Genomic DNA, 25,748 nt, shown 5'->3' with positions numbered 1-25,748 from the left:
GGGAGGGGGAGGGACAGGATCTAGGGTAGGAGAGGGGAGACTGATGTATTTGCTGAGGAAGTCATAGCAGTTCAATCATCTCATTTCTCCACAGTACACTAGTACACTTACAAGCCAAAGTGGCCACAGTTCCTTCTCTTGACAGTGATAGAGACAAAAAGAATGAAGAAGAGACCTTTAAAGGGGGAACACACTCTCTTGGTCTCTTTCTCTGTGTGCTCATGAAGCAATGGTGATTGTGAGACTGCATATTTTTACACACTCTTAGCTCCCTATGTTTTCCCGTCTATCTTCTCCTGTGTCTGGGATCCCCCTTTTTCACCTAACAATGGCTCTCTGCCTGGTTCCTTATCTCGGACCTTGCCAGGGTACCTGCTGAGTGACTCAGCATGATAAGGAGGCAAATGAAAAGGATAAGAGAAGATAGTTCTCTGATTAGTTTGGACTGCCCAGTCTGAAACCAGTGAGACTCGGGAAAGGTGGGAATGTACGCTCAAGGAGAGACAGACAGACCAACAGGAAAGACAGCAGGATCAAGAGGTGCACCACATCATCCTGAAGGACTTAAAACAACGAACCCAGATGCTAGAGCACATTAATGAGCAAACACCCAAACCCCTGCACTCTAGCAGCCATTAAGCAATGTTGAGAACGATTCCTTCTGGCCAGGGTCGTACACTTCCTCCTTGAGACTCCAATCCTTCCAGCAGCAGTGTCCCCAGCCTTCAATCTGAGTAGACAATAATGAGAACTGCTCTGAATGCTCCTACTTCCTGCTTTGCTGCAGCTGTGCGTGGCCAACTTGCACTTTAGTTCTTTGTAAATGAAGTTTAATAAAAGTCCTAGTTTGTGAAAACCCAGCTTTATTTTCCTTGTCTTATAATACAGAGGGGAAAATCCCCCAAAGCAATAGCCCCGCTTCCCCAAAAGCAGTTGATAAACCCATTAGTGTATGTACACTAACACAAAGTAACACACTGGGTAACGCACACCGTCAGAGGACGCTCTGAATTAGGAATATTTTCCTCACTGAGACCTAGCCTTGACATGAAACATCTCCATTGGCCCTTCAAAGGCCATTCCACAGCCATCGTGCACTGGCTCAGGTGATAGTTAAATCTTTCTTTGCTTCTGTCCAGGTTGCCAGTGCATGGCTTCATGAGTCACAGAAGCAAAGGGTAGGCTGGGTCACCAAGAATCACAGCTGGCATTGCGACGACATTAAAGTCAATCGGACAGTCCGGGAAGAGCATCCCTGCTTTCAGCTTTTCAAAAAGTCCTGCATTCCAGAGCACCGTGGACCTGCCCTGGCCAGCCAACATTAAATGTCAGTAAATCATCCACAGTGACCCACTGATGCTTGCGTAACCAAGGAGAAGTACCCCTTCTGTTTATGCACTCAGAGGTAAGGCGAGAGGGTGGTCGAATTGGGGACGTGCATCCCATCTATTGCCCCCCACAGTTAGGGAATCCCATCGAATCAAATCCATCTAGTAATTCTTGGAGATTGTCCGGCATGACAAGTCTGTGCAGCAGGACACACTTCATGGCCTTGAACACCACTGCCCCCACCACAGATTTTCCAGCACCAAACTGGCTGCCCACCAACTGATAGCAATCTGGTGTTACAAACTTCCAGATAGTGATCAGCTCTGTTTCTCTACTGTCAGAGCAGCTCTCCTCTTGGTATCTGTAGGGCTGGGGTGAGCTCAGCACACAGCTCCAGGAATGTGGCCTTCTGCGTCTGAAAGTTCTGCAACCACTTCTGGTGGTCTCAGATTTGTATCACAATCCAGCCTCACCACTTGGCTCATTGTATGGACCCAAAACTGCTGCTCCGTGTGCCGTCGGTCAGTGAATGCCTGCAACGGGTGGTCAGCTTCATCCTCCATCTGTATCTTCCACTCATCTTCAGTATCCCTGCTGCTGCTGAATGGCTGGCTGGTACCGTATGCCTTGTCCTGTCCTTGAAATGGACAAGACAGCTGCGTTGATCAGTGCGGCATCCAGATTTCTGCTAGTGAGAAGGAGAAACAGTGTGAAAGAGTAGATTATAAAATGGGACAGATCTCTGGAAATTTGTCCCTAGACTTGCACAATTCCCTGGGAGGGGTGATGCTACCCCACAATACATGGTGACAGCCCCATATTACACTGCAAAAATTTCCACAAGGTAGCACACCAGACAGCAGCATGGGGGACACCGGGATCCTACCACAGTGCCACACATCTTTTGCCGATCCTGCCTGTTTCTGTGAAGACACGCTGTACTGGCAAAGGCAGCCCACTGTGAATGCAATCTGCGAGAATAGCAATGTCCATAGCAATTCTGCTGCTAAACTTTCCAGTGTAGACAAGTCTTCTCCCTACATACATGAACTCCTGACCAATCAAACTCAGTAAATCTTAAACAAGCTGGTGCAGACCCACTGTCCCCTGCATGAACACCCCATCTCTGTTTTCCATTTATGTATTGGATCAGACACTCCAGTGATGATCTGTGCCACATAGTTTGACTTGGTCTCCTTCTCCCAGCCTTCTGTAGATATTTGGCAGTCAGTTCCAAGAGCTACAGATTGGGCAGCCCTGTGGTTTCACATTGCATTGCATAGAGTGAATCTCACCACCTGAGTCTCTTCCTACTTGCCTCTCCACATACACAGAGGGATTGATCCAAAGCCCAAGTAAAGTCAGTGGGTATCTTTTGTCATGAAAGCCAATGCGCTTTGGATCAGGCTCATAGAGCAGGAGAATTTACTCTCTCACTGGGTAAAAAGAAAAGGAGGACTTGTGGCACCTTAGAGACTAACCAATTTATTTGAGCATAAGCTTTCGTGAGCTACAGCTCACTTCATCGGATGCATACTCTGAAACCTCTCACTGGGTAGGAATTCCTTGTAGGGTAAACTCCTCTTCTGGGAACTTGCTTTTCAGAGGATTTGAATCCTATTCAGAGGACTTGCTTTTCTTCTTTTTCAGCCAGTAAGATTAGTGATATCAGGTGGCTCAGTTTACAGTTTGTACAGTCTTGGGTTAGTTATATTGCTGCTATATATACTGGTTTTAATAAACCAACTGACTGAGCCAATGTTTGCAAACCCTCAGCTTGTACTAGGGGTACAGCTGGAGCAGCGGGGACATTTTAAAGCAGAGAGAGCCAGCAAGAATCAATGTCCTTGAGTCCTAAAGGAGGCTAGCCACCGAGAAGAGGTTTCAGAGTAGCAGCAGTCTTAGTCTGTATTCACAAAAAGAAAAGGAGGACTTGTGGCACCTTAGAGACTAACAAATTTATTTGAGCATAAGCTTTCGTGAGCTACAGCTCACTTCATCGGGTGTTTCTCTAGGTCAGGAGAAGGATTTATCACCCTTTTGGCTGGGGCCCTAAGAAGTCAGGCAGCAATGGAGGGATGTGCAGTGACATTTGAAAGGCCCTGGTCCTTTAGGAATATGCACACCAAGAGCTTCCAAAAGGGTCTGGCCTCAGACAGGATGTTTTTTGCACGCTGACTTTTAAACAATAGTGTTTGCACCTGCAAAAATCTTTCACTGTCACGTTTGATTTGCAAGCCAGGAGAGACGGGCGCAGCCATGCGAAGGGGGCTGTGCACAAAACGCCATGTCAGTGGGTGGGTGTGCGCTACCTGCCTGGATCCCAAAGGTCACCTTGGAATACGGGGCAGGTGGCCAGCCGGGCCATGGCATCCTCCCTTACCACAGTCTCGGGGGCAACCGGCACCCACACTCCCTATTACTCAGAAACCCCCAGCTCCACTGTCCAGCCCCAGCACTGCCTCTGTCCAGCCCCAGCCCCCCGGCCAGTCCCACTCTCTGTCCACCTGGAGGCCCTGGGTCATTGCCCCACGTTCCCGGCTCCCCCCTGGCCGGGGTCCCTTTCCTCGCGGGGAGGGGGTTTCATTCTCCCTCTTTAGGGGTGGGATGACCGATCTCGGGCGGGGGCGGCTCTGTGCATCCCCGGCGGGGAGCCCCCGGCCGCCCCAGCGGCAGTCACAGGAGGGCGCAGGGCTCCCCCCCGGGGGCAGAGCCAGCCAAGCAGCGCCCCGCCCCCGCCCAGCTGGGCCCACGTGAGGCGCTTCCAGCACAGTCACGGGTGCAGGGCGGGGCTGCGGAAAGTTTGGAAACATGGAGGTGCCCGCTGTGAACCTCAAGGTACCGGGGCGGGGGGACGCAGAGGCTGCGGCTCAGCGACCCGTGGGGGTGGCGCTGGATCCCCCGGGAGGCTGCGGAGCTTGAGGCCCCCTCCCTCGAGGCGTGTGCAGGGGGTCTCCGTGCAGCGCCGAGCACCCGGCAGCCGGTTAGCGTAACCCTCCCCCTGCTCCTGAGCCCACGCGAACGACGGGGCAGACAGCGGGGCTGTCCTAGGGGCACAGCGCACCCTCTGAGCGGGGGAAAGGGCTAATCCCACCTGACCTTTGCAGTCCTGGTGCACAGCCCTGAGCCCCCCCCCCCCCCCACACACACACACCGCCCCCTTTCTGTCCACACACAGATCAGTCTGACTCCGGGCCCCAAGCACTCAGGACCCCTGCTCCTAAGGACGCTGCTAGGGAGGTGGGTCAGAGCCTGGGTCGCTCTGTAACTTGGATCCAAAGTCTGTCATTTTTTAAAATGTAGACATAGCTCAAGCTGAAGACCCAAGCCAGCAGGGCTGTGTTAGCGTGGCTGTGAGACCCCTGGGGCCAGCAGCCTTAAGCCCAGGTTTCCAGGGCAGTGTGGAAGCTCAAACCCTGGCTTGGGTGCAGTGTAGCTATGCCCCCAGGGAGGCTACTCTCTAACCCCATAGATGAGGACACTTCAGACCGGAGGGTGGCTTTTGTTTTGACAATCTCCCCGTGAAGGTCCCATGACTCTTGCTGTTGACCAAGCATTTGCCCAAGCAAGGATCATAATCCCCCCTCTGCTGTAGGCTGCACGGGATACAGATGCCCCGGCTGTGCACTCTGGAGAGAGCTGCATTCGCACAGTGCAGTGTGACTTGTCACTCTCTCGCTGACGCTGGATGTTGGTTTTATCGAAGATAGTGACTCATTCTCCCCTCAGAGGAGCAAATTTTTCTGTGGCTCAGGAGGGAGCCGCAATCTTGGGGGATGGGTGCTGGAGACCTGCTGTCTCGCTCAGTCTGTTTTTGTCTTCAAACCTCTGCAAGAATCTCCCATCGCTCCAACCGATGGTGCTTCTAATTTGACTTGTGCCAACTAGAAGCTTGGAGGCCAGATGGGGTGCTGGGATGAGAAACTGGACTAGGACTCTGCCCTCACAGAGCTGGCATGTGCCAACTGGTTTTGGGGAGAGTGCAAAGAAGTTCCTTAAACTCTGTTACATTCCTGTCATGTATTTGTGCCACCCAGGACAGGGTCTTGTGCATGTTTTCTGATGTTTGGCACAACGTTTCCTTCAAGAAAGGAGGGAGTATTTATAACTAAGTTTCCTTCTTGCAACATTAACCCAGTTTGTTGTTAACCCTGTCATGCATTTCTGACCTACCCAAAGCTCCCTTTAACTACAGGGCAAGTTCTGGGGGCAAGAAGACTGCAGCAGCGACAATTGGCTAATTAACTGTGTTTTTTAGCGGCCAACACTTGATCCAGGATAAAATTCTGCACAAGTTTTCAGGTTCAGAATAGGCTTGGCTGCTGTTGGGCAGAGCGTTTTAGGAAGTGAGCCAAATAATACTTAGTCCTGCCTTGAGTGCAGGGGACTGGACTAGATGACCTCTCGAGGTCCCTTCCAGTCCTATGATTCTATTCTGGCTTTGTACAGCTGAAAACGGCTATGTATTTTTAAATTGTAGGGCATAGTTTCTAATTTGTAGGGCTTGAAACCTTTACTGGATAGCTAGTGGCCAGAGACAGATGCCGATGAGAGGCCCCTCCCAGTATGGATCAGAGTCAACACCTTGGTGAGAAGCCTGTCCTCCTTGGAGAAACCCCAGCTGCCAGGAAAGGGGAGGAAGCTAGAATTCCTCTGCGGGGGGTGAGTCCTTGGACTCTGCTCAGGGACTCTTTGAACTGGTGTTTGACTTGGCTGTCTGATAAATCTGAGACTTTCCGCACATTTTCACCACTGTAAGAGAGCAATGCCTTTCTCCTCAGAGCTCCCTGGCTGTTAAGTGGTGTTGAGGTCTAGTTTATCTTTCCCTAACTTCCATTTTTTTTTTGGTATCCTGTTCTGCATTAATATCTTCAGGCTCTTCCTCAGCTGCTTTCAGCTTTGCCCAACCTGTAGCAGGAATGAAATTGATATGGATCTTGTCATTTTTGTTGCTCTCCCAGGGGTTAGGAATAGCTGTGAAATTAACCACAGTCTTGTTAATTTTACTTGGCTGAAGCTTGAGGAAGTTAGGGGAACGAGCACTGGAGCCGTCAGTGTGCAGACTTGGGAAAACACCTCTGGTTAAGTTTGCATCCCGAAGGCTGAGTTCACAACCATAAACTCTAGACGCTTTTATGTGGCATGTTAAAACGGAAGTTTAGATTTTACAGATTCGTGGCTTCCCACTTCCCTTTCCAAGGAAAGCTTTTTTCACTTGCTAGAGACAAGTAAGGAAATGGTGTTTTCAAGTGCTGGTCATGTGGCTTGCACATTCTGGCGTTTTTAGAACAGTGAATTCTGGATGACTTTTACTCTGGATAGTCAGGGCTATTATGAGAATTTCTGGTGCTGGGGAACACTTGAAAGATCTTGCTCTAGTCCATGTTTTTAAAGTCATCTTAACTTTGTTGTCTGAGCACCATAAACACAAAGCATAATAGTGAGAAACAAGGACATCTAATTAAGATAGTAAACAAAACATGGACTAAGTATTGGTTGTACAATGGACAGGGGGGAAAGCTGTTTTGAATTAAATTTGTCTCTTTAAAGTTTGGCTCCGCTCGGCCTCCTTGGGAAGCAAGGGCCCTGGGAATTATCTTGGTGGCTTTTTTTTCTTAAGTGACTTCATAGGTGCTGGAATTAGAGGTGCGGGGGGTTCTGCAGCACCCCCTGGCTTGAAGTGGTTTCCATTGTATATAGGGTTTACAGTCTGGTTCAATGGCTCTTAGCATCCACACTATACAGATTGTTCCAGCACCCCTGAGTGACTTGTGAAAACGAGCAGCAAGACAGAAATACAAACTGATATCTGTTTATCTTTAGAGTATGTGGTGCAGGAGCTTCCCCCGGTGCTGCCTTTCTAGTGTATCCCATTAAGACTCCGGTGGGAGGATGACTAGTTCCCTGTCATCTCTTCACCCCTGTTGTCGCTGTTGAACCTGCCTGTTGTGTTGTGGATCCTTATCATATTAGAGTAACGCCTAAAGCTCTTATTGTGGCAGGAGCCGAACAAATATATAATTAGAGAAATCCCTGCCCCAAAGAGCTTACCATCTAAATAGAGAAGATAGACCGAGGGAGGGAGGGAGGAAGGAAATATTATCCCCACTTCACATGTTGGGACCTGATAGAGTGACTTGCTCAAGGTCACACACAGGGAATCGGTGGCAGAGCTAGGGATTGACCCCAGATCTCCTGAGTTTCCAAGCGATCATCCTTCCGTTCAGCCTGGAAGCCTTTAAAAAGGAAGCGTGGGTACAGGGGCTCATCCAAAAACCTTTCCACCTTTAACGTCTCTGTCACTTCTAGACGGAGGCTTAATAATGGAGTTTGTTTCATTAGAGGAAGACATTTCAGCCATCAGGGATTAAATCTTTGAGCAAAAAGAAGGGAATTAATCCTTCCCACATCCCACTGTAAGAGCCGGCCTGCAAAGTGACTTGTGTAATCTGGTATAGGCGAAGATACCATTAGACAGGTATTCCTGACACCATACTGATTTAAGATGCTGCTCTGTACTGTACTGAGACCACCAACTAACCTCACAGCTGTCAGAGAAGGATATCTTGTCACTACCAGCCAAGCCTAGTAACCAGGAAGGAAAAGGCCCCATATCGCGTTGCCAGTCCCTTAAAACGGTCAGTCCTGGCATAGCAAGGTTCTGACCCACCCTCCCTCCCTCCTCTGTGTGATTAAGCATGCCTCCTAATTTAATAACGGCAATATTGGAACAGACAGCTTCGGGGGCGGGGGGAGCTACCTAATTATGTTAAATGGTGAGGTGTTAGGGGGTCTAGTGAGTATGTAACGTGCAATTAAATTCTACATAATTAAGAGCTGCTCTGATATTGTGATAGTCTCTTGAGTAAATCCTATTTGCATTTCTCCTTTTTATACAGGCACATCCTGTGTTTTACTGATTAGCAGCTTCCGTTTGGTCTGCAGGGTGAAATGGGGGAGAAGCAGCATTTTGTAGCCTTTCGTGAACAACTGAAATAAAAATCAACATTAAAAACCTGTTTAAATGGCTTTTGGTGTTGTGACAAAATCCAGCCTACCCAGCATTAATGCTTAGTCCCAGCTATGCCAAGGTACTGCATCTATACAGGAACAATATTGCATCTTAAGTCGTGCGCACTGTGATATCTAGGCAGAACGGGGTAAGTTAAGGATGAGGGGCCACTTTTCATTTTGAATTTCCTGGTTTTTGCTTGTTTGTGTTGCAGCTTTATTCACATTTTTAAAAGCAACAGTCTTTGCATTAAACGAGAGAGTGGAGGAAAGGTCTTATGACCAAGGCACTGTGCTGAGATCCAGGAGAGACCAATAGCATCTCAGAGCTGTCAGTGTGTCCTGTGTTTGCACAGCCCCTAGCACTAGGGCGTCCTGGGGCTCTTAGGTGCTACAGTAATACAGATAAATAATGACCCTGGGTTCAGTTTCCAGCTCTGTCACAGCCTATCTCTGTGACCATGGGCAAGTCACCTCACCTCACCTCTCTGTACTTCCGTTTGTAAGGTGGTAATGCTACGACTTCCTTTTTCCATCCTGTCTCTTAGATTGTTTTCTGAGGAAGGGAAGTTCCTTTATTGTGTTTATATGGTGTCTAGCACGAAGCCGAGCCTTGAGGCCTCTAGGTGCCCCCGTGAACAAAGAATGACACTTTAGTGTATGCGTTACATATTAGATGGATCAGTAAATGCAATGAGATCAGAACAGTTCTGCGCCCAATCCCTACAATATCTAGACATGCCAAAACTGTTCCTAAATTTGAGTGTAATGCATGTGGAATGTAAGGGCTAGATAGAGACCCACTGAGAAGTCCCAGTGATTTCAATAGGCCGATTGCTTGCGTAAGTAAAGGTATTGCCATGTGGCCCTAAATGATGAAGCGTGTTGGGGTCGATGTAATTTTCATTAAGCACCTCTCTCTTACGATACCTTTGGTGATTGAAAACTCTGAAATGAGATCTGGAAACAAGTGTTGCAGTCAGTAGGAGCTAATTGATTGCATCTTCGATTTTTTTCCCCTGTGGTTCTACATTGAGGCTTGTCGTGTTTTAGAGAGATTCCCACCCATACCTTGTACCAATGGAACCTACGGCCTGTGTTTATCTGCAGGCCAAACGTGTCTTAGGGAGCGGTAACGGAGCCCAAATTGTTTGGACTCAGCAGGTTCAGTGTGTCCTTTCTCATCCTGCTGTTAGTTCAGAAAGAGTGAAGCTCTGTTTGTTTCAAAGCAGCTGGTGGAAGTTCACAGTGGAGGCTCTGTGCACCTTGCCCAGCTGTAAATCAAATTAAACACAAATGGCAAGAAAATATCCTGCAATGCATGGAGAATGAGTGTCTCCTTGGTTACAGAAAATCTCAGATCACCAGTAAGAGAATGAGCAGCACAAGCATTTGCTTTGTTGTAAGCTCCTAGCATTTCTCATTTGCCTAATTAAACACAATGGTAAGAGCCATTCATGTAAATATTTGTATTGTGACACTGCTTGGAATGTCATTGCCATGCAAGGAGTTGGGACCTGATTGTGTAAGTTACTGAGCACCTTCCATTTCCATTGACTTCAGTGAGAGTGGAGGGAATTCAGCACCTTGCAGGATTGGCCCTGGATTTTTTTAGCAGGCATCTGGGAAGGCTGAATGTCACGGTTGCTGTCTTTGGACCTGGCAAGGCTTCGCTGGGGCTGAGCTACGTCTCTGAACAGAATGGCAGGAGGGGAAGGGAGAAAAAGTATTAAACCCTCTGCTCCAGCAGGCAGGGACTTCTGCTTAGAGCTGATACAAAATGGCCTTGCAGTGGGAGCTGGGGCCCCCGGGCTGGAACACCTATTCAGTGGCGTTTTAAATGTGCTAATCAAGTGTCGATCAGATTGCCAGGCTTTCTGTTCAAACTGTTTTCTGGTTCCAAAAATCAATAACCCATTTAAAAATCCTAACCAGGCCCTGGATAACCTGCTCAAAGAGGTAAGAACAGTAACAAACTGCGACCAGACTGGAAAAAGCCCAGCAGCAGAGGCCAAGGGGAATGGCTGTGTCCATTCTGCAGTTGCAAACCAGCTCTTTGAACTGGTTTATTTCTACGGCCTGGCTGGCGCTCTTTGCTTTCCTTGCCCTTTGAAGCCAGAAAGTACCATTTCACTCCAGTTCTCCACCGTTTCTCAGACTTGCTGACCTGTCTTCTCTCTGCTCTCCTGCAGGCAATCGTTCTGGTGCACTGGCTGCTCACGACATGGTGAGTCATTTGTACGCTACTCGGACGTGGTGAGAAGAGGGGGTTCAATAGAACCGAGAGTCGGCTTGTGACGGGTTGGGTCAAAGAAACTCCCTCAAGACTGTCACTAGATGTGCTGGGATCCCACTGAGAACAAACCCCTGTGCCAGAAAAGGCTTCCCTCCACTTCCGTCTTGCTGAGCTAGACGCACCAGTCTGCTCCAGCACTGACCAAGAGGTTGGGCCACGCTCCCCTGCAGCTCACAGAAATTAAGATTCACTTAGCCCAGGAGTTTCTCAGTTAACAGGGACTTTCCCAGCACCCAGTATTCAGTCTTTCTGGGAGCCTAAGGGTATGTCTTCACTACCCACCGGATCGGCGATCGATCCATCGCGTCTAGTCTAAACGTGATAAATCGACCCCTGAGCGCTCTCCCGTCCACTCCTGTACTCCACCGCCGCAAGAGGCACAGGTGGAGTCGATGGGGGAGCGGCAGCAGTCGACTCACCGCAGTGAAGACACCACGGTAAGTCGATCTAAGTACATTGACTTCAGCTACATTATTCACGTAGCTGAAGTTGTGTAACTTAGATCGATTCCCCCCCCACATCCCCCAGTGTAGACCAGGGCTAAACCCTGAATACATCCATTTTACTCTGTATAAAGTTTATACAGGGTAAACTCATAAATTGTCTGCCCTCTATAACAATGATAGAGAGACATGTCCAGCTGTTCGCTCCCCCAGGTATTAATTACTTACTCTGGGTTAATAAACAAACATGATTTTATTAAGTATAACAAGTAGGATTTAAGTGGTTCCAAGTAATAACAGACAGAACAAAGTAAGTCACCAAGTAAAATAAAGCAAAACATGCAAGTCTAAGCCTAATACATTTAGAAACTGATTACAGATGAAATCTCACCCTTAGAGATGTTCCAATAGGCTTCTTTCACAGACTGGACTCCTTCCTAGTCTGGGCCCAATCCTTTTCCGACCAATGTTGTAGGTTATGGCCTGGGTCCAGAAATCACTCTCACCCCCGTAGTTGCTGTCCTTTGTTCTACTTTCTTTCAGGCACCTCTTTGAGGTGGAGAGACCATCTCTTGAGGCAGCTGAAGACAAAATTGAGAGGCTTCCAGGGCCATTTATATTCTCTTTCTTGTGGGCGGAAACCCCTTTGTTCTTCTGTGCAAAATCACAGCAACAAGATGGAGTTTGTAGCCACCTGGGCAAGTTACATGTTCATGAATGATTCAGCTTTTTGCTGGCCGAAGCCATTGTTTACATGCTAGTTTGAACGTTCCCAGGAAAGCTCAGATTTGGATTGACGTCTTCCAAAGTCCATTGTCAGTTAAGTGTTTCTTGATTGGGCACTTACTGAGAATAGTCCTTTCTCAAGAAGCTGACCAAATGCTTCACTGAGGCTACTTAGAATCAAACACGTTGAGATACAAGTACGTAGCCAATATTCATAACTTCAAATACAAGAATGATACACACATACAGACAGCATAATCATGACCAGCAAATTACAACCTTTCTATAGACACCTTACTTGACCTCCTTTGTACATGTTTTGGTGCAGCTATAAGACCTTGGTTGCAACAATGATCTCTATGGTCACAGTTCATGTCAGTAACGTCACACAGCTGTTTTGGTGTGGGGGGAAGCACTCTCCGCACAGCATTGTTCTCTGCCTGGCTGTAATATAAGCACAGCATAGTGGCATTGGTATGGACCTGGGGTGGCTTCGCTCTTAAATCATGGCCTTGCCCCACAACCCTTTTCACAAGTGGAGCTGGGTCCTGTTTGGGTGGCAGCATAGGGCAACAGCCAAGGAAATGTGTCTCCGAATGACTCACTGATGACTCTTCTCTCTGTGTCAGTCCTGGCTAGTGCTCCAGCGTGGTGCTGGGGGGACCTTGCTGCTTGGGGTGCTGTCTTTCAGATGCAAGGTAAAAATGACCAATCGCACGGAACTTAACACTCGGCTGGTGTAAATCGGTTTTGTTCTGTTGGCTTCGAGAGAACGACTTGGAAATCAGGCCCACGGCTTTCTGTCTATCTCCTACCTACTTACATGGCCTCGCAGGAGGGCTGCCACCGACTGAGCAGTCCCTTGTGCCCGGAGTTCCCTCTGCGCCGGCCTCCCTCCACTCTTCTCTCCCTCTTAGAGCCACTCACAGCCTCTCCACAGCCTTTCTTATAAGTCCTGCCGCCCTCCACTTGGGGCTGCGTTAATGACCCCCAACGGTTCCACCAGTCGAGCCCATCACCACAATCCAACAGTTCGCACTTAGCTCTGGCTCTTCTGCCGTCCACACAGAGCTCGTCCCTTGCCACAGCCAGCTCACTGCTGACTCTCCCTGGAGTGTAGCCTTCTGGTGGTGGCTTCCTTCTCTTGCCAGCATTTCCCCTGTGCTGAGGAAGAAGGCTGATTATATACTACCTGCCTCAAGGAAGCTCCTCCTATTGGCTGGAAGAGAGGGGTGTCCTGACCCATCCTACCCTACAGGGCTCCTGATCCCAGGCCCTTAAACCCCAAGACACTGTTTCTTTTCCTCCCATCAAACTCCTAATTCCCTGGGAGTGCTTTCTCTCTTCTATTACCAGGGTTTTTCCTGAGCCTTTGCTCATTCCAGCTTCTTGGAACAGGGTCTTCTGGCCCCCTCTCCTCTGAAAGGGGCCAGTATACCCCGTTATAGGCCCTCATCACTGTAGTGTCTGAATACCTCAGTCTTTATAACCCCCGTGTGAGGTAGGGCAGTGCTATTAGCCCTCATTTCACGGGTGGGGAACTGAGGCACCAAGAGGCTAATGACTTGCCCAAGATCACCACTGGGAGTCCATGGCAGAGCAGGGACTTGAACCCAGGTCTCCCAGGCTGGTCTCTCACTGTTGAATCATCCTTTCTTGACCACAGATGGTCATTAAAAATCTCTTGCCATGGTTAGCCCAAGCAAGATTAACTAAGGTGTCCTGCCTGAATTCCCTTGCACGTGTATTAATACATCTCTGAGGCATTGTGTGTCATAGTATCTGGATATGAATTATATCAGTATGAAGTAGCAGAAGATTGCTCCAGATGGCTGAACAGAACTCCCTGCCAGTCTCCCACCTTTCAGATTTAAGATGCTACTCAAGAAGAATCAAACCAAGATCGCTGGGGCCAGTTCCACCAGCCAGTTTCTTAGGAAGAGGCTTGCTGGAAAAAGCTAAGTTTTGCAGTGCATCTTGTCTGTGACCCCTGTAGCTTTAATTGACTGCAATATCCTTCATTTCTCATTCTAAACTGCCTCCACGCTGTTGTGGGCTGCTAAACAGCTGTCATATTTCACCACGGGGGTGGCTGCATTTCAGTGACGGGTGAAGATCACACTATCTGTATAGGTCGAGGGAGAGAGAGAGAGAGTGGGGCTGTTAAAGCACTTTGGAATCCTTCAGCATTCCAGGTGCATAATGAACGTAAGAAGCTGTCAATTATTTGATTTACACTGCAGCAGTGCTTAAAGGTCCCTGTGACAGAGAGTTTCTGTGGGGCCTATTGTATTACATTTATGAATGGCTTATGTATAGGCTTGGCAGAATTCAATTTTTATCTTTTGCTCATTTCAATGGGCAATGTCAATTTTTTTTATTAGAAGCATTTTTTTTTTAGATTTTTATCAGTGTAAATGCCCACAGTTGTGGGAAATTATGGGGGACGTCAGACAATGAAGGGAGTCCAGTAATAATTATTTAATGATGATAGACGTTGCGATTCAAAAAGCTAAAGCTTGATAACTGTTAAACCACAAGCTGTCAATGTCGCATGTCAAACTATACAAAGTCGATATCCTTAAATCAAACTCGAGGAAGTTCTCAAGCAGCATGTTTCTTACTTTGCCTGTCTGTACATTTTGATTATCATCGATGGAAATATTTTTTGGGGGGGGGGGGGTGCGTGCGCGCGCGCATGTGTGTATAGTGAAATAGATGTTTATAAACATTTACCAATACAAATCGAACCTTTTCAAGCCTATTTATATGGGCCAGAGACCATATGCGATTCCAGGGGCGAGGGTTACCAGCACTCCTCCAGGAACCAAAAGCAGTGTGGGGGGGGGCGATTAAGGTGAATCGCTTAGTTTGTAAGCCACTCCAGAGTGGTACCACCCTGAGGGAGGCTTGTATATGCTGGGCCAAACTGGATTTTTCAGAGACCAATGGTCAAAGAAAGGACTTTTGGCATAAAAAGGCTAAGTTAAAACTAACTTGGGGCTTTCCTTCTGATCCAGCAAATGGACAGAACCTTCTGTCCATGGTGGGACCCCCAACCCTTGTGGAAGGGCTGGAAAGACATTGGCCTCCTCTAGGACACCATTAGTCTGATTGATAACTCCTGGTATGTTTAGTGCATGTGTTTAAATCTGTTGATTGTTTCCATTATGTTTTCTCTATGATGCTTTTACCCTAAGAATAAATGTGCTTGTCTGAAAGAGCTGTGTGATAATGTGTAAGTGCTGGCAACACACTGTTCATAGCCCTTGGGGAGGGAGCCATGCTTAGGGGCTGGCTGTTAGGCAATCTGGCTTGCTGAGGATATCACAGTGTAAGGCAGGGAGCTGTGCAGCCTTAAAATCCCCTTGTCAGAAGGGAATGGGACAAGGCTCTCTGTCCAGAGGCAGGTGATGGCTGGAGACATGACTAGGCAGTCCTGGAGTGGACTATGGAGGTGGGGATACAGGTGCAGTTACTCTGAAACTGTGACAGTACCAAACAAGGTCCAGGCCCCATTGCAGTAGGCACAGTACCCACACCTTGCAAGAGATGGTCTCTGCCCCATGAGGCTTGAAGTCTCAACTGACTTCATCCTGAATCAGAGCATTAGCCTGACTGTTGTCTGTAACTTTTATTCTTGTGTAAGCTTGGAAGCGTTAAATTTTTATCAGTAAACGTCAAACGTTGATTTCACCGTACACACACAAATTAAGGAACAATTATTTCTATCGAAAATAGAAATGTACACATAGGCAAAGTATGAAAAAGGCTGCTTGAGGACTTTAGAGTTTGATTTAAGGCTAAAATTTTGACAATTTGTGTTTTAACAGTTATACTGTTACCAGATGTGCCCATTACTTTGGGGTATGCTCGTTTATTAGGGTTACTCTTGGGTGGGGGAGGGTTCTGTAATTCTATTAATGTACTGCTTGTGTCACTTGTGTGTTCATAGGAGCTCTACTTCTCCCTTCTGCAAGTCCCCTTCCAATGGAGCTATCCTGCAGGACCTAGGTTCCCCAGGGCTGGGTTCCTCCAGCCCAGAATCAGATGAACACCCCCCCGCTAACAGAGCAAGTCTGAGTGGACCGGGTCAATCAGCAAACTCAAGCGGACCCCCTTATATGTCCCTGGACTCAACGGGCTGGGTCAAGCAGCACTTTCAACTGCCACCTTTATATGCCACAGGTTCAGCACGTCCCTGTCCCCACTTTCACATTACAATTGTACTGGTAGTAACCCACTTGGTGAGCAAACCCCACAGAATTTGGGATGCTACAGGGATCTTTAGCTTAGGTAAAAGAAGCGTTGCTGCAGAGTAAATGGGGAAGCTGAAAACACAAGAATAAAGTTCAGAGAGAGAGAGAAGCAACCAGCTTAACCATAAAGTTATTTACTGGATAATAGTGATAACTACACAAGGAGGGCTAAACAAACATAAGTTACATTATTAAAGGTTAATACCTGAGGTAGAAAAGAGAACAGAGAGAGAGAGAGGAAGGGATCTCAGCCACTCCATGAGGCTTGAACTGGTCGGGGTTCCCAGGTGATGGTGGTAGCTCAGGGTCCCGAGTGCTGGAGACAGGCAGAGCCCCCAGCACGATCAGTCAGGAGATGGAGTCCCAGTGGAATTGATACAGAGTTTGGGTCCATGCATCAGAACACTTACATTAACATAGGTTGGGGTTTTTGTAGAGAAACAACAATGGTTCAAGGGAGAACACTAGATTTGTTTATGGGGTAAACTGATGACTCAAGGGTTTTCTTTAGGCTAGACAATAGGAGCTGATCACTCTTGGCTATGGGTGGTGTTCCTTGCAGGAAACTCACAATGCAATTAGGCTGCTTCAGTATTTTGGATATCAATCAAGGATTCATTACTAGAATTGGTCTGATAACTGTTGAGCTGGATGTGTGCAGGCGTAGGTTCATTAACATCTGGAGCAGAGATCCCCCATGATGCAGTGCTTCCCTGCTTTTCTAGTCCCAGAGTTCAGTGCGGTTCTCTGTTGTCCATTCTGTATGCTAATGGAGATGTCTCCCTGTCCCATCTTTCATGCAGATGAGGCTAGGGGAGTGGCCTCTGTTCTCCATTCTGTATACTAATGGCGATGCCTTAATCTTGTCACCCTTGTCAGGAGGGGTCTAGGTGTGTCTCCCAATGCCCTTCACTGCTCTCTGCAAGTCTTTTCTCTGATCGGTTTTGGTTCAAGCAGAGACTGTTGTGTGTCTTTCATGAGTCAGACAGGCTAGATACTGTGCCCTGGTTCCCCAAGAACACAGAGCTGACTGGTATCAATACGTTTTAACTTTTTGAATCTCAACTTCTACTGTCATTTAATAATTAGTCTGACTCCCTCCATAATTTCCTGCGACTGTGGAAATTTAAATGGATAAAAAATAAAAAAACTTAAAAATAAACATTGATATTTAGCTGTTGAAATTATTAAAAAAATGAATTCTGCCAAGCATGCATATGTGATTAGATTTTTAGATGTAAATAAATATCCATAACAGGGTGGAGGTAAATATGTAGCTGCAATGGAGGCCAGCTGGGAACAATGTTCTGAACAAACGTCAAGAGACCCTAAAGAAACTTACGTTTTGTTTAAAATCCTAATCCTGTGTAGGGGATTTGATTGTGTGAATTGCATGTGTGTGCTGTAGTAAATGCTTGAGCTTAATTGGCCTCGTAGCTGATGTTGGGATGATAGATATAACTCTGGGAAAGGTTAACTGAGACTGCAGGGGAATCATCGGCTTCTTGCGGGTGTTGATACAGAGATCCTATAGTAGCAAATGGAGAGATCTTGCAGTAGTAATTCTTGGCTCTTACTCATGATTGATCCAGACAGCCTATAATTCCTATATATATAGAATTCTAGGGGTGGGGAAATAATCTTTTCGTATTGCTGGAGTCAGTTATTAGGATAACCCCGGAGTCTGACGCGCAGGGGAAAACCCGGCATATTGCTGGAACAGATCGAGCATTCCGTATCGAAATCTTGCAATGCACAGATCTAAGGGGGTTGAGTTCCAGTGGTTAAACTCTCACTAGTCACGTCAGACATGTTCTGATGTTTTTTTTGTGCCTTGTTTGCCAGGGGATGCTTGGGGCTTCCGCCATCCTACGCATGGGGAAACTTCACCGTCCTGGCAGTGGGGGCGTGGGCAATTGCTCAGCGAGAGTCCATCGATGCAATAATCATGGTAAGTCTGGGGGCAGGCACCTTCCTGAACAGGCTCTGTAAGAGGGTGTTGTGGGGAAGACGTCGCTGCTTTTAAGGAGAGGATAGCAAAAATTCCTGAGAGTCTAGTCCACTTTTCAGCTGTGCTCGGAATTGAAAAGGGCACTTCCGACTCTCAAGCAGCCAGATTTTCAGAATAGCTCAGCTCTCATTCAGGCACCTAACTGAAGGTCAAAAGTGTTCAGTACCCATTGTTTCCAGTGGGATCTGCGGGCTGCTGAGCACTCCTAGCTGAACCCCTTAACCTTGCATCGTGTTAAACTCGTGAGAAAAAAAGACGATGATGCCACCACCACCACCACGGCTTTAAAACAAACCACAAGTGTTCAGCTTGTTCGTAGAAATAAATGGGACTGCCTCTTTGAAAGGGACACGTTCTAATTAAAAAAACAGTCTTTCAACTTTTTGCCTACTGCTGGTAGAAGTAAGACCGAAGATGACTATAACTAAAACATGGTGGAGAGAATGTTTTCTCCTTTTTAAGTCTTGTGTATTTGACAGCATCTTGTCTGGTCAGTTTCAGTGTTTCCCCTTGATATGCAGTTAGTCCTGTTGTTCCCTCCCATTTGTGCAGGCCTTTCAAATGATGATAAGGGAAAGAAATATTTTTTTAAAATTAGGAAATTTGATTGTGAAGCCACAAAAATTGGCAGGGGGACTTAGGCAGGTGTAGGACAGGGAAAGTACTGCTAACTTTTTGAATTAACTAGGCCCTAATCCTGGAAAAACTTACACACATACTGATCTTTAGGCATTGTGAGTGATCTTATTGAAGTCTATGGGATGAATTACAGCAGTAAAGTTAAGTATGTGTATAAGTCTGATGTCCACAGTTCAAGAAGGACTAATAAATTGGAGAGGGCTCAGAGAAGAGCCAGGAGAATGCTTAAAGGATTAGAAAACCTGCCTTATGGTGATAGACTCGAGGAACGGTTTAATGAGGGAAAATTAAGAGATGACTTGATACATTTATAAGTACCTACATAGGGAATACATATTTGATAATGGGCTCTTTGGTCTCTCTGACAAAGATCTAACAAGATCCTATGGCTGGAAGTAGAAGCTAGACAAATTTTAGACTGGAAATAAGGCATACATTATAACAGTGAGGGGAGTTAACCATTGGAACAATTTACCAGTTCTCCATAGAGACCATTTTTAAATCAAGACTGGATGTTTTTCTAAAAGATAGAATCTAGTTCAAACAAGAATGATTTTGGGTAAGTTCTATGACCTGTGTTATGTCAGAGGTCAGACTAGATCAGGGGTGGCCAACCTGAGCCTGAGGAGGAGCCAGAATTTACCAATGTGCATTGCCAAAGAGCCACAGTAACACATCAGCAGCCCCCAGTCAGCTCCCCCGCCCCACCCTCCAGCAGCACCGCTTATCAGCACCTAACCCTCCATCCCTGCGCCTCCTGCGGCCGCGATCAGCTGTTTTGTGGTGTGCAGGAGGCTTGTGGGGCGGGGCGCAGGAGGAGGAGCAAGGGCACGGCAGACTCAGGGGAAGGGGCAGGGGCCTTGGGGGAAGGAGGGGAGTGGGGTCTGAACCTGGGGCAGAGCCAGGGGTTGAGCAGTGAGCACCCTGTAGCACATTGGAAAGTTGGCACCTGTAGCTCCAGCCCTGGAGTCGGTGCCTATACAAGGAGCCACATATTAACTTCCAGCCACCCCTGGACTAGATGATCTGGCCTTAGACTCTATGGTACAGAACGCCTGCCAAGAGCCAGTAGCTGGTTAACTTAATCTGTTAAGCGACAAACGTTTTTTATTTTATTAACACAGAATATTGAATCTGAAAATTAAACGAATGTAATGTACTCTCTGTGCTTGGACCTGGATACCACAGTGAGGGGTGGCAGTATAAAAGCACTAGGATAGACCATTAATGCTACATGCTTGCTCTCGGCATTTCACTCAGCGTGGACAGTGCAGAGAAGCGACTCAGTTTCACTTTGCCTCTCGTGCTCGCACAAAGCTACTGTTAGGGCCACAACCACTTCAGAGGAATATTGAAATCCTCACATACGGTATTCTTTTAAATCCGATACCACCTGAGTCCCTCATTGGAACTGCTACTGCAGTACAAATATGAAATTTCTGTCCACCTCAGACATGTCAAACCTCATTTCATACCAACGGTTTTTGGACCTAGCCTGACTTGGCAAAGAGTCCCACTGAAGATACTGATCTGCTCCCTCCTAAGCTCAAAGTGCTGAATGTATTTTAAAAATAAATCTCTCTCTTACCCTGGAAAATACAAATGAGAGGGGAAAAAAGGTCCCTGACAGGTGAGGAGAGATAATTGTAAATATGAGACCGAGTCATCCTCTTAGGAAAATCCATCTTTTACAGGGAAAAGTGTAAGGTGTTAAGAGATGAGCAGGAAGGGGGTGAGACACCTGTCAAGGGGGTGTGGATTCCATATGCTAGACGCCACCATGGTTACAATTTCAGGCTGGCCTGGAGGTGAGGTAAGGTAAAGTAAAGCCGGTGGCACATGAATGCAGGTCGTCAAGGATGGAGACGCGTTACATCCTGAGACTCTGATTTCCATTGGTTTGGGCTGTTTGGCTCTTGGTGGTGAATCAGATTTCCAATCAATGTCCTTGTGTTTGATTTCCAGTTCCTGACTGGCTTGTTGATCACGATCCTCCTGGACATCATTAACATCAGCCTCTTCTATCCCCGGGATAGCTCTCTGACTGACCTGCAGCGCTTCGATGCAGGCATGGCCATCTTCAGCCTCCTCCTCAAACCCTTGTCATGTCTCTTTGTCTATCAGATGTACCGGGAGCGTGGGGGAGAGTACGTCGTCAACCTAGGTAGGAGGCCACGCGTCCATGTCGTCTGCCCTTTCCTGTTGTCAGTCTGGGCTTATTCTGTCTTCTGGATCCTTCACGCCTGCTCTCGGTCTGGGATACGCACAGCTGGATTCTGTCTGTTCTGGCGGGTCTCTCTCTTGCCCAGTCTGTGTTCTCCCCTTGCCCCCTTCTTGTGCTCCCACTTGGTCTCGTGCTTTGTGGATTTTTTTATGTTCTCCCTCTTTTCCCTTGCAGACCTGGAGTCCTCGTCCGACAGTCGCTTTACCTGTGACGGTATTGACTCCAGTGATATCCCCCTTGTCCGGCGTAACTGAGCTGCCTGACTCCTCTTCCCTCTCCCTTAGCTGTGTGTGTTCCATGGCCGGGCTGGAAGCCTTTGTGTCTTTCTTCCTCACCGACTAGTTCTGTTCCCGCTGGCTGTGACTGGGGCAGAAGGAGGGAGGAGAAGGGAGAAATGAAAGCATGTTGAGAGAACGGGGGCAGGATATGGGGTCAACTGAGCATGGATATGAAAGTCTGGCTTCTCATCCCAGCCTTGCTGTGACACCTTGGGCAAATCATTTTAATCTGTGCCTCAGTTTCCCCTTCTGAAACATGGGGCTAATATGTTCCTCACTGGGAGGGGGGGCAGTTCTGAGGAATAGCTGATGTCTCCAATGTCCTGGGTAGGTGAAATGTGTCTAGCTGACAATTCCTCAGTGACCTCCGCTGAGACAAGAGCGTGTTACCTGCTGTGAAATGACCTTCTGCAGTGTGTACAGGGCAAGCCCTGAGTCTGAACTAGCTGGCTTGCAAATCCCCACTGAGCTTCTCTTTTGGGGCGTCCTTGGCAGAGGGTCCTGCAAGCAGAGGCTGCAAAGCAAATTCTGGCCCTGTTGGACTGTGCCAGTCATTAGCCTTGCTGCTGCCTTCCTCCCCATTCCTGCAGAAGGTACCATGCACTTTGGAGCCTGCTTTTTGCCTCCTAAAAAACCTCCTGAACAGCGGCTTTCCACCCTCGTCTCTTCGGAGACCAGCTTGGGCTAATGCACCACTCCACCGCTCCTGGCTCTGAACTGCCTGGCTGCTAGGAAAGTGGAGATGTATTAGAAGGTCCTTGCTTTGCTGCTTCTGGGCTCCTGCAGAGGGTAAGGCCTCCCATGCAAGGGAGCGCTGTAGTATCCAGAAGATGGGATCAGCTTGGGCACCTGGGGATGCCAGCTGCAGGATGCCAGTCTCATCCCACCTAGTGTAATGGGGAACAGCTTTGATGCCTGCCAGTCTCTCTCCTGCCACGCTGTTAATGAAACTGCCAGCAGAATGCAGAGATCCCAGCCCCCGAGGGTTCTCAGCACAGTCTTGCCAGGCACCTTGGCACAAGCCACATCCATCAGCTGCTTGTTGTGCTTGTAACCCAGACGTAACCATCTACTTGCTTGCGGCAGGAAGAGTAGGTGTCATTGAGCAATGAGTGCTGTTCCCTTCACCTCTCTGTTTTCGGGGCTATCCCTTCCAGCCCAACGGTGAGCCCGGGACGTGGATCTCGTCTCTAGCCCTAGGCATCTCCGTCACTAGACCGAACTCAATAAAACCGGTAGCACTAGTTTCCTGCGCTAGCCCAAACTGGCTTCACTGCAGCCTTTCGGTACAAGGTGCGAGTCACTGATGTGAGGTTAGCGCATTCACCAAACGCCCCTTCCTTTTAGCTTTTCCTAGTGGCACCTTCATACCACTAGGTCTGTCCCACCGCAGTGCAACTATCCCACTTTGTTCCACTTATGTATTTTCCTGGTCACTTCATAGTCGGTTTCGTTCTATGCAGAATAGCCGTCTGTTGCTTGGCAGCTCCCCCAGCCCCCTGCCTGCTTTCAGTAGGAGTTGTCACACGTGTCGGTGGCTAGCATTGATTTAAATAATTTTCTGTCTCATGATAGTTGATCAGCCTAGATAGACAAAAAGCTTCTCTCTTTCTCTCGTTGCAACGGGACTGCATCAAGGCTCTGTAAGATGCTTAACACAGCAAACCATGTTTGTAACATAATCAGGGCACGGTTGTATTAAAAGACAGTGCCTGAGTGTGATACACTTTGCTTTGTAACTCAGAGATATGAGGTGGGCTTATTAGGAAGAGAGACTGATGGTGAATCATGCATTCAGCTCTTCACTGATTTCCACCAGCCAGACATTGTGCCCCAGGTATTCATGTATTGCAGCGTGGATTTAGTCTCCCCTGGCTCCCACAGGAAACTGTTCAAACAGGCTGAAACAAACAGTAATTGTGGGTCTGGCTATTCGACTCAGCCTCATGGCTGCAAGAGCAGTACCTCTCAGGGAACGAAAAGCAGCCCTGGCTTGTTGTTCTGAGTGAGGATCTAGGACTCATCACGTCCACCTATTAAAATTATTTTGCTTTGGAAGCCTTGGACCAACCCTTCTCCAGCTTGTTCCTGGTCCCATACTCCTTCTAGGAACTGTCTCTCTGCATAAGTGTTAGGCCCTTTCTTCATGAGAAATGTAGTTGGACTGGGGCCGCACTTATAGCATGATTGTACTACACCATTATTAAAACACCTGACATGCAGTTGTAACTGTAGAGGACCTTGGGGCATCAGTGTTTGTTATACAGAGCTAATGGCAACAGTGAGGGGTCTAGAATTAGCCATACTGCAGCCGCACGCTGGTCTGTCCCTTCTGATATCCTGCACCTGGCCAGTGCCCATTTCTGCTTCAGAAGAACTCGTAATGCAACTGGCAAATGGTGCATTGCTAAGCAAGGAGGTTGGGTGAGGGAGTCCTGCCTGCCCCCAGTGCTAATTGTACTCAGAAGGAAGAGTGCTTTTGTTTGAATGAGCATAATTACAAGTAGCACGTGTCACAAAATCCCTTAGGTGCAAGGAGAACAAGGGTGCAATGAATGTGATGCAATGCTGAACTACGTTTATTTGACTTCCTGAGCTGGCATTGTCTGAAAGCATCATCTATTCCTCCCCATGCAGGTTTCCTCAGCGTGGGCCGGGAACGCAGCTCATACCAGTCGATTGATCAGCAAGATGCGCCTTGCCCGTACCCTGATCTGGACAGCAAGCCAGCCCCACATCCCTTCTGAGGCTCCCCCTTGCCAGAAACAGAGAGCAGGATCTCACTGATGTCCCCCACCCAACAAGAAATTAAAAACTACCCCTCCCTGTTTCCCCCCCCCCCCCAATTGGAGTAGGCTCTAAAATGAGCAAGCAGGAGAGGATCTAATTTTACTCTCCTCCCTTTGAGCATCCATCCCTTCCTGAAGGTGTTTAGGTGGACTGGGTCCTGCAGTGAGTTCAGAATGTCCTGGAGATGTCAGTTTAAGAACCATAGGTCTGTCTAACCCTACCACGCCCTGCCCCACAATGTCACTATTGTCTGAGTAATTGCAAGAACCTTCCCTGTAGTCTCCCAGATCCAACGCTCTGCAGCTCCTGCATCAGTGATACACCCCGCTACCCAAGATGTTCATGAAGAAGCTAGCTTAAAAGGCTCTTTTAAATGTCCATCTGACTGGGCAGCAGTCTACTGAGCCAGTGGGGGGGACCTTGGTCATATGGATAAAGCTCACAAGTGATTACTGCTGGTGTTCACAGAAACTCTCCAGTTTCAGTGAGGTGTGGTGGATGCTCATAAAGTTGTGTTCATGCTGGTAACTGCCCAGGCTAGCTGAGAGTAATTGCACACAGCTGGGCTGAGAGAAGGTGGGTCTGCGGGCCCAAGGAGTTCTTATGCTCCCTCTGTCTAGCCGTGGGTTTTCATTTGTTGTTTGTATGCAGGTTTCAAGTCCACAAGGACCCTGTGCAATGACTGTTACTTGTGCGTTGTAAATATGTTGTGCCTTAAAACACACTTTTTGCCTTCACTTGGCATCTAAATAGAACTTAATTTTTTTTTCTAAAATAAAAGGAGCACCTTAGCACTGACAGAATTCTGTGTTAAAAATTACACCACTCGCCCCACTGCCTCATCTGTAATGTGGGAAATTCCTGATGAGTTAGAATTAAGCCCAGTGGCATGGGAGAGTGATAAAAAGAGAAAAACAGGCTTTTATTTCCACTAGGTTTCTGGTTCAAGTCCAGCACAGGCCCTTGTGGGGAAGTTTGCATTGTAGTTAATCAGGGTGGAGGGTATGATGTGTCTTTCTGGGACTGCCACACAAATAAAGGTCTGTCTCATGTGGGTATCCCATTTTAAAAAGATACTGCAAATCCTCTAACCATCTCTTGTATTCTATTTATTATTAATCATCAGATGTCACATTTTTTCTAGTGCCTTTTGTGGGCAAATCGCTGCGGCTTACAAACAAATCACAACGTTCCTGGAAGGCAGGAGCTCCGTATTCAACAGATTGCTAAAGGGACCCAGAGCGCCTAAGATCCCTACCCCAGCTCACTCAGGAAATCAGTGGCAGAGCTAGTGATAAAACCCTGGAATCTTGGCTACTAACGATTTATGCTGATAATTAAATAACACTGTCAAAAGAGACCCCTTATTTGAATCTACGCACAAGTGCCCTTGTATTCAGATATACTAGATGTAGCAAAAGTGAACAAATGTAGCCTATGCCAGCATGCATACCGCTGCTTCGGCTCTGAATGCAGGCTTTATTCTGTGCCTGCAGGAGTGTGCAAAATCCAGGATTTCCCAGAGATTCTCCTTTTTAAACTGGCAGCAGGATACACTCAGACAGAAATGCAGAAGGTGCCAGGTGGAATACACCCACACCCTTTGATTTGGAGGGTTTCGGTTCTAAGGTGTTTTTCATTATCCGCTGGGGATAGTTTTCTGGATTCAAAACTATCTTTGTTGCTAGGTATCAGGGGGTAGCCATGTTAGTCTGTATCCATAAAAACAACAAGGAGTACGG

The 25,748-nt window shown here is 47.6% G+C and overlaps 1 protein-coding gene across 3 annotated transcripts; it reads left to right on the top strand.

The window, feature by feature from the left end:
• The first annotated feature begins 3,952 nt into the window (after positions 1 to 3,952).
• Positions 3,953 to 24,804, top strand: LOC102945926 (angiotensin II receptor associated protein). 3 transcript variants are annotated; one of them, XM_037881161.2, is made up of 7 exons: positions 4,087 to 4,167; positions 8,229 to 8,420; positions 10,533 to 10,567; positions 17,910 to 18,015; positions 20,680 to 20,878; positions 21,113 to 21,151; positions 23,854 to 24,804. In XM_037881161.2, the coding sequence occupies exons 2-7, from the start codon at positions 8,397 to 8,399 to the stop codon at positions 23,961 to 23,963; spliced, it is 513 nt and encodes a 170-aa protein (XP_037737089.1). In that variant the 5' UTR covers positions 4,087 to 4,167; positions 8,229 to 8,396; the 3' UTR covers positions 23,964 to 24,804. The 3 variants fall into 3 exon arrangements, with proteins under 3 accessions (XP_027682481.2, XP_007053758.3, XP_037737089.1); XM_027826680.3 differs by lacking the exon at positions 8,229 to 8,420 and having other exon boundaries at positions 3,953 to 4,167; XM_007053696.4 differs by lacking the exons at positions 8,229 to 8,420; positions 21,113 to 21,151 and having other exon boundaries at positions 4,041 to 4,167.
• The last annotated feature ends 944 nt before the right edge of the window (positions 24,805 to 25,748 follow it).

The sequence above is a fragment of the Chelonia mydas genome, chromosome 18, assembly GCF_015237465.2.
Source record: "Chelonia mydas isolate rCheMyd1 chromosome 18, rCheMyd1.pri.v2, whole genome shotgun sequence".
NCBI classification, from domain to species: domain Eukaryota; kingdom Metazoa; phylum Chordata; order Testudines; family Cheloniidae; genus Chelonia; species Chelonia mydas.
The sequence above is the reverse complement of the archived record's forward strand: the minus strand, read 5'-3'. Positions and strand labels throughout refer to the sequence as shown.

What these genes read in the sequence shown, in the direction of transcription:
- LOC102945926 (XM_027826680.3), top strand. Translation starts at nt 4,141, where the DNA reads ATGGAGGTGCCCGCTGTGAACCTCAAG. An exon ending in TGCCCGCTGTGAACCTCAAG is followed by an intron (nt 4,168 to 10,532) that starts GTACCGGGGCGG and finishes GCTCTCCTGCAG; the next exon opens with GCAATCGTTCTGGTGCACTG. An exon ending in CCATCGATGCAATAATCATG is followed by an intron (nt 18,016 to 20,679) that starts GTAAGTCTGGGG and finishes TTTGATTTCCAG; the next exon opens with TTCCTGACTGGCTTGTTGAT.